The sequence below is a fragment of the Geotrypetes seraphini genome, chromosome 12 (genome assembly GCF_902459505.1).
Source record: "Geotrypetes seraphini chromosome 12, aGeoSer1.1, whole genome shotgun sequence".
Taxonomy (NCBI): domain Eukaryota; kingdom Metazoa; phylum Chordata; class Amphibia; order Gymnophiona; family Dermophiidae; genus Geotrypetes; species Geotrypetes seraphini.
Window position 1 is genome coordinate 30031327 of NC_047095.1, and position 12004 is coordinate 30043330.

General features: G+C 37.7%; 1 protein-coding gene across 3 annotated transcripts in view; it reads left to right on the forward strand.

The window, feature by feature from the left end:
• The window catches only part of COL24A1 (collagen type XXIV alpha 1 chain), a 460026-nt gene that overhangs the window by 421236 nt on the left and 26786 nt on the right, over nucleotides 1-12004 (forward strand). For all 3 annotated transcript variants that reach the window (XM_033916356.1, XM_033916354.1, XM_033916355.1), the window contains 4 exons: nucleotides 1306-1359; nucleotides 3424-3459; nucleotides 6917-6952; nucleotides 7047-7073. In XM_033916356.1, the coding sequence (XP_033772247.1) occupies nucleotides 1306-1359; nucleotides 3424-3459; nucleotides 6917-6952; nucleotides 7047-7073 (153 nt within the window). The remainder of the gene's footprint in view (nucleotides 1-1305; nucleotides 1360-3423; nucleotides 3460-6916; nucleotides 6953-7046; nucleotides 7074-12004) is intronic.

The following is a 12004-nucleotide window of genomic DNA, read 5'->3' on the forward strand; positions in this document are numbered from 1 at the left end:
TAGGCATTGCTCTTAAGAAGTAGTCTCAAACTCGCGGCCCGGGGACCACATGCAGCACCCCAGGTACTATTTTGAGGCCCTCGGTGTGTTTATCATAATCACAAAAGTAAAATAAAACAGTTTCTTGATCATATCTCTCTTTAGCTATAAATGACAATATTATTATTAAGACTTAGCCAAAAGGAAAGATTTATAAACTATAAAGAGTTTTACCTCATGCAAAATTGTCATTTCTTTAATAAGACATTAACTATTTTTTTCTGAGGCCCTCCAAGTACCTACAAATCCAAAATGTGGCCCTGAAAAGGGTTTGAGTTTGAGACCACTGCTCTTGAGTAATGCTGGGATTTTCATTACCTCAAAAATTGAAAACAGTGTTTCAGCATCTTGAATCCTGCACAAAACCTATATGTAGCCAAAAGGAGCTGTAAATCCTGATGCTGACCTCTATGATCATGGATGTAAATTTCCCTTCTGAAATGGGAAGTACCTATGTATTTTTGGTCCTGCCCAAACCACACCCCCTTGCCATATGTCCATATTGCAGATTTATAAATATATATCCCAGCTTTCTAAAATTGGGTTTTCAGTGTTGTAAATCATGAATAGGGCTTCTAAAATAAGCATCGTGTATTTCTATAGGAATGAGGAAACCTCTCCCAGCTTGGTTCAAATCTAGTTTCATGTTTTCATACTTTTGACTTTAATTTATTCAAAGAATTACAATCACTTCAAGCAATTTAAATCTGAACTGTGATTTATTTACAGCATTAAGATTTATTTAAATTTGTTTCTGAATTTTCACAGTGCATTCAAAAGATTGAAGATTTGCACTAATACCATTGAATTAAAGCATGAGTTTGTGAATAATAACATCCAAATCAGGTCAAAAAGATCCAAGGGTCTGATTCATCAATGTCTTTTCCTATAGACACTGAATGAAGGGAAAGCCTTAGTAAATCGGCCATAAATGGTTGAATGTGAGACTTCAAGCTGAGATACAGCTGAGTCAAGTCACAACTTCTCCTGAGCCAGTTCCAGTTATTCAAACCTCCTGGTTCAGGTGGGGTTTAGATTTAGTCCAAACCATTCACCCATCCGTTGTATCTTTGCATATCATTATCATATATTTTTAAGTGACTGTCTGAAGATATGCAGCTCTATTCATACATCTGATTATGCTGAGAGTACAGTGCATGTGACGTCTGGGTGATGAAATAAATAATTTAGCATCTGTCACCTTCCTATTGTTTTCTCATTTTTAAGAGATTTAGGCTAATCAAATTCTGTTTTTATTCCTTATAGGGTAACACTGGTCCTGTTGGTCCAGCTGGAATTATAGGCCCAACAGGCAAACTTGTAAGTAGAACTTTTTTTTTTTTTTTTTTTACTATGGGTAATCCTTTTTTGTAATTAATTCTGTTTTATTTTCTTAGATCTCATTTTTTTATACATGTAAAGCATTGTATATGCATTTTACAGTAAAATTGAAAGAAAATTTATTTCTCTTCTGATTTTATGTTTTACACACTGTCCCATAACTTTAAGGGACTCAAGAATACTAAAACATAATAATCATGACAGTAGTTTTATAGGTTAGATGAGAGACATTGAGAAAGAACAAATGAGTATTGGGTTCCATATGATAATTTGTGTGCAGACTGGCCATTTTGGTTTTCATCTGCCATTATTTACCATGTTACTATATCTTGCAAGCCTTAGGCCTGCTAGAAACACTCTCAGGGTAATACTGTCCAGGAGTCTATCTACTTCTTTACAAGATAAACTTATAAGAAATAACATATCAGAAATTTTTAAAGATTAGAACTTAGAAGATATAGAAAAGGAACAAACACAGAGTTGTGCAATGTAGGATTATCTGACAGCTGTAGGCCATAAGTGATAGTTGTGATTTTGCTCAATTGCATTTTTTTAAATTCTATTCTTGCCACCATTGCATGTATGTACGAGTATGTATTTATTTTACCTGGCAGTTTTCTCTCTTATATTTGCATTTCCAGCTTAGTTGGAACTAAGCATAGGATCTGGCACAATGATCTATCATTTTCTTCTGCGCAGTATACTTACTCTAACCATTGCAGCACTGGTTCTAGGCCAGGAGCCATACACCAAAGTTTTTTTCAGAATCCTGCAGTCATGAATCCTGAACCCTGAACCTAGTCACTATGTTAAATCCTTGAGTACATCCAGCCAACCTAGGAGTAAAAAACCCAACTTGGGAATTAAACTAGGGATCTTTCATATGCCACTAAGGAAGTGGTCTCAAACTTGCGGCCTGTGGGCCACATGCGGCCCACCAGGTACTATTTTGAGGCCCTTGGTATGCGCCTTTTGAGGTCCTCGGTATGTGCCTCAAAATAGTGGAAAAACTATCTAAACTTCACTTTCTGCATGTTGCACTCCTTTCAGCTGTGTATAGCTGAAATTATCAGAAGCAATTAAAGAAAGATTTATAAACTATAACGAGTTTTACCTCATGCAAAGTTGTAATTTCTTTAATAAGACAATAACTATTTTTTTCTGCGGCCCTCCAAGTACCTACAAATCCAAAATGTGGCCCTGCAAAGGATTTGAGTTTGAGACCGCTGCACTAAGGCACGGTCCAGATTAATCCTGCTGTTTTAAAAGACAGTTAAAACTACAAGTCCACAAATGCAATATGGCAAAACCAATATTAAGGCCACTTTACTAAAGGGCAGTAAGCTCTAATGTGCATTTGGCACATAAGAAAAGACTTACCACAAAATGTGTTCAAGTTTTTATGGTAATATCCCTATTTTTACATGCTAATCGTGGTTAGGGTTAGCAGATGTCCAGATTTCCCTGGACGGCTTTTCAAAACCTGGTACTTTGTACGAGTATAGAGCTACCTCCCTGTATAAACAGTCGTTGAGTCTTGGGTATTCTATAAGTTCATCTGCTCGTTTGAAATCTTTGATGAAAAAATCTTTTGAGTTTATAGGAAAAAAAACTTTGAAATGATCTTCCAACTGCACTAAGAAAAGTTCCTTCTTATATCTTTAGAAAATTATTAAAAACTTTTATTTTATTTTTAACGATTGTTAAATGAATCATTTTGTTTGGACAGAATATTTTTTTAATTGTTGTTATCTGCCTAAAATCTGTTACGAGAATAGTGCAGAATATAAATAAGAGTAGAATAGAATGGAATACAGTCCAACAACCTAAGCTCTGGTCTGATGTCTCCATATGCAGGTTTGGAAATATTTACCAACCTACATGATGCTGGTTAACTTGGACAATATATTCTGTGAATTGATTTTATTTTCTTATACTATATGTAAAAAAAATGCCCCATTATATTTCTCAATATTTAATTACATATGTTCTTTCCCTTAAACAAATGTAAATAATTAGATTGTGCATATTATTGTATTCCAGGGATCCAAAGGTGAAAAAGGTGCTAAAGGTGAAATGGTAAGTTAAATATAAAGATGTAAAGATACTGCTTATCTATGTAGATATCATTTCTTGCATTAAGTTTTAACATTCAGCATGGGGGCAATTTTCAAACTACTTGTAATGCTGTAAGTCCACAGGAAATTTTATTCAGGTCTTGCTCCACTTTATAAAGTGAAAGTACACTTATATTTCCACGTTGAAACTTGCCAAAGGTAAAAGTGTCTGCAGATATTTTTCCAACCAAAGCTACACACATCCCCACAGCCACAAAATTTTATATATGTCACCTAAAAAATTGGCAACAAAAAAATTGGTGCTTAGCAGTCTATAAACTGCCTGTGGAGTTAGGCATGGTTTGTACGTATCACTTGTCTTCACAACTAAGATGCAGGCATTTGCCAATAAAAATCAGGCCTAAATTCCTATGCCTAAACTGTGCGTGGATCGGGTGTATTCTGTAATAGCGCTTCTAAGTTTTAGGAATGCCCACAACCCGCTCATGCTCCTTCCCTGGCCATGTCTCCTTTTGAGATCTGCACAATGGAATTTGCGCCTATTTCCCTGAAAAGAAGACCACAATTAAAAGCTAAGCACCCTTGAAATATGCTAGAAGGGTTGTTAAATAAAAATTTAAAAGTAAAGTTTGATAGTAAAAATTGATAGCAGCCCCAGTGAGGAGATAGTACATAAAGCCTAGGGCAGTGAAAACTTATGAGCCCAGGTGGTACTTCTGAGGAGCTGGAGATTATACATTGGAGGTGAGGAATTTGAGATACATACTGAGCTTGGTATATATCTTGGTGAGAGCTAAATATGGTACAGATGCATATGTATGTAAACAATAAAGGTAAATAAAATCAAATGACCAAATCAAGTTTTGAATGGTCCCTCTCGGAAACCTCTTACTGCAGTGTTAGAGGGCCTACCCCCCCCCCCCCCCCCCGGTTCAGTTCCTATAACAATGCGTGCTCCGAAACAGGAACTATGCACCCTGCAAACTCTGGCCTCAGGACACGACACTCTCGGTAACTGGCTGCACTCGCGTCCCGTGCGGCCACAGCAGCATGTATTTGGACTGTCGAAGGGGCAGGATGTGGCAGCCCTGCTCTGAGCGTCGGCTTTCCCCCCTGTGTAAAGTTTCCGCTCGTGTCCACCCCCAAGGAGAGCACCGCTGAACATAAAAGGATGAGTGCCGCTCTCCCCACCAACTTTTCTGTCACCCTCTCCAGCTGTGTCCCTTTCCTTCACTGGGGCTTCTCCAGAAGGCAGGGCAAGTAGGGATTAAAAATAAAACAAAAAATATTATAATGCATCTATATTGCTTGGCCACTAGTAGGCAAGTCTGAGAGGTCCAAACCGGACCTTGTAACATGGGGTGATGCTGCCCTTTACCTCCAGCCTGGCTACCAAACACGGAGGCAGCAGCAGAAGCACAGTAAATGCCACGGGCTTCTGAGAGAAGGGAAGGAAAAGAGAAACCAAACCATGGAAGGAGAGAGAAGGGAAGGAGACAGATGCCAGACCAGGGGCAAGGAAGGAGAGAAAATTCCAGATAATGGAGGGGGGAGGGAGAGATAGAAGAGGAGAGCAGAAAGATGCCGGGGCATGGGGGGAGGGAAGGGAAATTAAGGAGACAGATGCCAGACCAGAGAGAAAGGAAGGAGAGGAGATGCCAGAGCATAGCGGGGGAGGAAGAGATAGAAGAGAAGGAAAGGAGACAGATGCCAGGCCATGGGGTTGATTAGGAAGGAAAGGAGGCATGAAGAGAGAAAAAAAAGAAAGGGAGGCAGGGAGAAAGAAAGGGCAGGGAGAGAGGAAGAAAAAGTTGGGGGAGGGAATGAAGTCTGGAGGAGAGGAAGCATACGGGCTGAAAGAAGGGAAGAAAGATTGGATGCACAGTCAGAAGAAGAAAGTGCAACCAGAGACTCATGAAATCAACAAACAACAAAGGTAGGAAAAATGATTTTATTTTCAATTTAGTGATCAAAATGTGTCCATTTTGAGAATTTATATCTGCTGTCTATATTTTGCACTATGGCCCCCTTTTACTAAACCGCAATAGCGTTTTTTAGCACAGGGAGCCTATGAGCGTTGAGAGCAGTGCGGGAAATTTAGCGCAGCTCCCAGCGCTAAAAACTGCTATCGCGGTTTAGTAAAAAGGGAGGGGGTATATTTGTCTGTTTTTGTATGGTTGTTACTGAGGTGACAGTGCATATTCATCTGCCTTGACCTCTTTAAAATCCCGGAATATAAATGATAATTAACATTTTCTCTGCGTACAATGTGCTTTGTGTTTTTAAAAAAATTTTATTGTTGGTAGATCATTTTAACTTGGTCATTTTAAAAGTAGCTCGCATGCCCAAAAAATGTGGGCACCCCTCCTCTACCACATCTTAGTTAAAGGGGTCTTATTAGCAGATCAGGACACATTTTAAGGAAGCAGTTTTACCTTCAATTTCCCTCCCCAAATCAAATTAGGTCGCTCACTCGGTAGAATGTATCTTTTCATTATCAGACACCTCTAATCTGGAATGATTTTTACCATTTTTAATTAGATTAAGTATGATATATGGTTTTTAGGAAGCTTTTAAAAACATTTTTATTTAAGACATTTTTATCTTGAAATTAGATTATGATTTGTGTTTATTGTATTTTAAGGAATTTGCTGCCATTGCACTATGTTTAACTGGGTCTGTTTCCAGTAGTTAATTTATTGTGATCCGCCATGAACTCATAAGGCCTTTTGCAGAATACAAATGGTAATGTAATGTCATGAAATATGTCAAGACCTCCTGCAATAGTTTTTACTTATTGAAAAACTGATTGACCAGATAGTATTTGATAACAATTTTAGAAGCATGTTTACTAAAGGGTGTTGAGCTCTTAGCACATACTAACAAGGGTACCCCATGACAGCATTAAGATGTTCAGCAGTAATATACTTCTTAATGCACACAATAGGGAATATTTCTGGGAGAAGACATGACAAGGGTTTGAAAGCAACCTACTAACGTGTTCTAGATAATGGACACCAACTGGTTAACATAGGAGTTGCTAAATGCTCCCTTGTTGCTGCATGCTAATAACTACATTAGTACACAGCCTACATAAAACATACCCTCAAAAAGAAAACTGTGTTCAGTTTGCATTTAGCATGCATTATAATCCGTGTTAATTTAAAATCCTAATACCCTTTTAGTAAATATGCCCCTTAAAGAGCACAGCAAAACTAATCAGTGAATTTTCTGCTTTTATTATCCCTGAACTTCTCTAGAATTACACTAGAGTTCTCTAGAGTTTCTTCATTGTTTAATTTCTGATCTCACAGAAGTTTAGAGATTTATAGTATTAATCCAGTGCCAGAGGAATGCTGAAATTTTACAATTCATAAAATAAACCATTAAATCCTATACTCCATTCCTCTTAAATGTTATTTTATAAACACTGAGATGTGGGGTTTTCCTTATTCTAGGGGCCTCGGGGACCAAGAGGTCGTCCTGGTCTACCTGTAAGTAATAAACTATATTTGCATGGAAATTATTTATTTACAGTTTTAAGAAAACTGGAGTGTTTAATGTGAAATTGTTCTGCTTTATATCTAGGGTCCACCCGGGATTCCTGGTCCAAGAGTAAGTTTAAACTGATAAAGACTAAATTTTAAAATTCAAAAGCATGTTTATAAAGTTCAGATTAGTCCAGTGTCTCTCAAACTTTTTTTTAGCCCTGGCACACTAAACGGAGCAAATGTTTTTCAAAGCACATTATAATTGAAATTATAAAATTGCAAAACCAACAAAAAATTAAATTTGAGAGTTATTTAAAGTTCTTTAAGTTATGTACAGCATAAGTAACTATAACAACAGTGAAACTAAAGTAGATAGAATAAAATTGCTAATTAATGTGATAGATGTGCTTGTTTTTGAGTGCAAATTAACTCATAATGTGGCTCAATAGTCGACAAGCAAACACGCATTTCATCATCTACCATCTGCAGTCGTTCTCTTTTTTTCAATTTAATTTCTGTCAGAACTGAAAATCCAAGTTCACAAAGATAAGAGGATCCAAACTGTAAGAAAGCCTTGATTGCTTTGTTGCTCAAGTTAGGATAGCTACTGCATAAAAAATAAAATTACCTGTCATTAGTTTTAAAGGACCAATCACACCAAAGAATGATGCTTGTCTGGGGATTGAGGGATACAGATAGAGGTAGAGATAGGCTATGATAGGGCATAGACAGAAGAACAGGGGGGCTCAAATGATTTAACCTGATGGGTCACCACGGGAGCAATCTAGCTAAATCTAATTATTACGGAAAAAAAATCTCGATAGCAAAAAATCCTTCAATTCTATATTCTATTTTAAAATCCATCACACCTCTTGTTCACAGAGATCACACTAAACAAAACTGCATTCCTTCTTCCCAAGATCTCGCTAATTATTTTTGTTCAAAAATAATAAAAATTATTTTTATTCAAAAATAATAACAATTCGCAATAACTTTCTACCGAATCCAAACAACAGCATTGAAAATGTTTACTCAGCAAAATCTATTCCAACTTCCAAATGCAGGAAATTCAACACACCCACTATAAAAGATATCCATCTCTCTATTCAAAATACCAATCCTAGAGGAGTTAAATCCGAGATTATTCCACCAATATATTTGAAGAAATTTTTCTCCTGTTTGGGTCCATTTATTCATTCTTTGGTTCACAAAAGCTTAACTACCGCTTACGTCCCACTCTCATGGAAAACAACAACCATTACATCCATAGTAAAAGACCATAGAATTAGTCCAGAAGAAATCTTGAACTACCGACCCATAGCCAATATTCCTTTTCTCGCTAAAATCACCGAAAGACTTGTCTTTAATCAACTTTCTGACTTTGTAGAGGCTTCGAACGTTCTCCACCCAAACCAAACTGGTTTTCGGAAATTTCACAGTACTGAGCTATCACTAATTGGAATGATTAACAACATCCATTATTTTTTTAGACCATCAAAAATCAGTTGTTCTATTCTCACTCGATTTGTCAGCGGCTTTTGACACTATCGACCATGCTCTTTTATTAGAACGTCTTGAATCAATTGGCATCAGTGACGAAGTTCTGAAATGGTTTGAATCTTTTCTCTCTAATCGCTCCTCAACAGTCTATTTCAACAATAAACACTCTAAACCTTTCTCAACCTCATATGGAATTGCACAGGGCTCTATTCTTTCCCCTCTTCTCTTCAATATTTTTTTGTCCCCACTTCTAAACATCTGTCAATCTATCGGTTTTACATCTTTCGCTTATGCCGATGATATTCAACTATTACACCCCATTGATCCAGGAAATCCAGACGAAATATCAATAATCAACAAGAAATTAAACTCAATAAAAAAATGGCTGAATACCAACAAATTAGCCTTAAATATCAAAAAAACAAAATCTATGCTATTCCCTTGGAAAAAGGACACTTCATTGGACACTGCCTTTGTCCTAGACAACATTCCCTTAGATTCCCTTTTCTCATTAAAAATTTTAGGTATCATCGTGGACGACAAGCTTTCATTTCACGATAATATAGGGAATACGGTTAAATCATGTTTCTATAAATTACGTATGATACTTTCTATATCCAAGTTTCTTAAACCTAAGTCTATAAATATATTGATCTACTCGTTGATTATTTCCAAAATCGATTACTGCAATTCCCTTTTTTTCAATATACCGCAAAAAGAAAAAAGGAGGCTACAAATCATCCAAAACACTGCAATCAAACTAATTTATAACGCAAAAAAATTTGACCATGTCACCCCTCTGTTGATAGACTCCCATTGGCTTCCTATTGCTCATCGAATTTCGTATAAAATATTACTGCTAGTTTTTAAATCTATGATCTATAATGAACCTCAGTTCATCACTAGACTGCTCATTCCATATAACATTTCACGGACCCTTCGATCAGCTTCAAACAATCTGTTAACAGTTCCATCTTTAAAAATTATTGGTACTAGAAGACAAGACATGTTTTCAATTATCGCCCCTACCTTATGGAACTCTATACCTCAGTACATTAGAGACATAAAGGACCTCATTTCTTTTAAAAGAGCTTTAAAAACCTATTTTTTTCAAGGAAGCTTTTAACATATGAATCTCAGATTTACAAATTTTTATTTTTTAATGCTAGGTTTAATATCCCATAATTTCGCTTTTTTTCCCTTCCCTGGGTTATTTTTCCCTTAAATGTACATTTTCCTCTACAAATATATTGTAACTTTCCCCCTCTACCCTCTTGTTTCATGTGTGTTAACCCAGTATGTTTTTTTAAATTTAAAGGTCAGTGTATTTGTATTTCTATCTTACTTGAATTGTACATCGCTTAGGTATTTAATAAGCGATTTATCAAGCACTAATAAAACTTGGAAACTTGGACCTTTGGTCTGACCCAGCAGAGGCAATTTCTTATGTTCTGGGAGGTTAAGTCCTGCCTTACGCACACAGACGCTCATAACATTGACATACTCTTGTGTATGTGATGTACATGTCATCTATTCTAGTGTTTACTTATGAAGGGAATTTTTAAAATCAAATTCTGTAATCTCTTGTGCACACCTGAAATCTCTTCGGGGCACACCACTGTGTCTTGGCACACAGTTTGAGAGACACTGGATTAGTCCATCATCTAACTGTGAGGCATTTCATGAAAGATTTTTAAGTACAAATTGCACTGTTCTTACTAGAGAATTCTGTATATGGCAGTTAGTGTTATATGCTATTTTGGCACTGCAAAGCATTATAACGGAAGCAAGGTGTCAAAATGGTAGATTGGGGTGGAACTACATTCACATACCCAGTTATAGCATAGCAGCTAAGTTTTTCCACGTGGATCTGAAAAGGGGACATAACAATAGGAGACACATAGGTGGGTCAGGGGTATTCCCTTAAAATGTACACCAGGGCTGCCCAAGTCCAGTCCTTGAGATCTACTGGCAGGCCAGGTTTTCTGGATATCCGCAATGAATATGCATGAGAGAGATTTGCCTGCACTGCCTTCTCATGCATGTTCATTGTAGATATCCAGAAAACCTGGCCTGCCAGTAGATCTCGAGGACCGGACTTGGGCAGCCCTGATGTACACCATATTATACAATTCAGGATATCTACAACCAGCTTGTGTGCTGGAATTAATACCTGAGTTCAGATGGTGTAAATCCAAAATTGAGTGTGGATTCCGGCATTAACCGGGAAATTCTATAAAAGGTGTTTAAAGTTAGGTGCCTAACTTAATTATCAAATTGGCTTCAATAATGAGCTTTAACAAACTCATAATTGAAAAAAAGTAAAATTTAATTGAGAGCTAGATGCCTGTCTTCCTAGGCATAATTCTAAAAAGATAGGCACCTATTGCATGGTACCTAACACTAAAGAGTAGGTGTGTTTAGGGGTGGAGAAAGATTTATTCACTGCTAGGTGCAATTCTCTAAAGCAGGGGTGTCAATATGCATTGAAAGCAGTGCATGCACATAGATCTCATGCATATTCATTGGGGAAATCCTGAAAACCCGACTGGATTCCGGCCCTCGAGGACCGACTTTGACACCTGTGCTCTAAAGCAATGGTTCCCAACCCTGTCCTGGAGGACCCCCAGGCCAGTCGGGTTTTCAGGATAGCCCTCATGAATATGCTTGGAGCAGATTTGCATGTCTGGCACCTCCATTATATGCAGATCTCTCTCATGCATATTCATGAGGGCTATCCTGAAAACCCGACTGGCCTGGTGGTCCTCCAGAACAGGGTTGGGAACCACTGCTCTAAAGGACTCATGTGCCTATAATGTAGGCCTTTAAAACCCTGGCCTACATTACAGACGCCTAAGCTTTAAGTTAGGCACCCATTACAGAATTGCACCCAAGTGTGACTGACCCTAACTTTAGGTGCCCATTACAGAATCTGGCCCATAGTGCTATTCTATAAAGGGTGCCCATCTCAGAGCCCTTACAGGATACCATTCAGTACTGCTTTTTCGGCACCATATACTGAATCCAGCCTTTAAAAGCTGATGCATACCACTGGGTTCAAAGATGTAGCCAGAACAAAATGGTTTGGTGAGACAGAAGAAACCTGAAAATGAGCAAGGCTCATTCTCTCCAAGACATTTTATGGCAACTTTGTACAGCCAGATCTTTGTTTGACTCTGGCTCATTTCATTTCCTAATAGTGTCATGGCTTGGCTACTGCAATTTGGTGTGCCTTGGTATAACTAAGGCATTAATCAGGAAGCTGCAAACACTACAAAACACAGTCATCTGGCTTCTTACTCAATCACGACATATGGATCAGGTCACCCCAATATTTAAAAAATATCATTGGCTTCCAGTGTCATACTGCATATAATTTAAGGGTCTTCTCCTGGCCTTTAAAGCATTCTATCAAGGTGCTCCATCCTATCTGTCATCCCTCACTATTCTGTACCCTCTGGCACGCATCTTGAGATCTCGAGACAGCCATCATAAGGTCTTGCCGAACCCTTGTATGGCACAGCTAGAGAATACCCGACATCTTCCTTTTTTTCA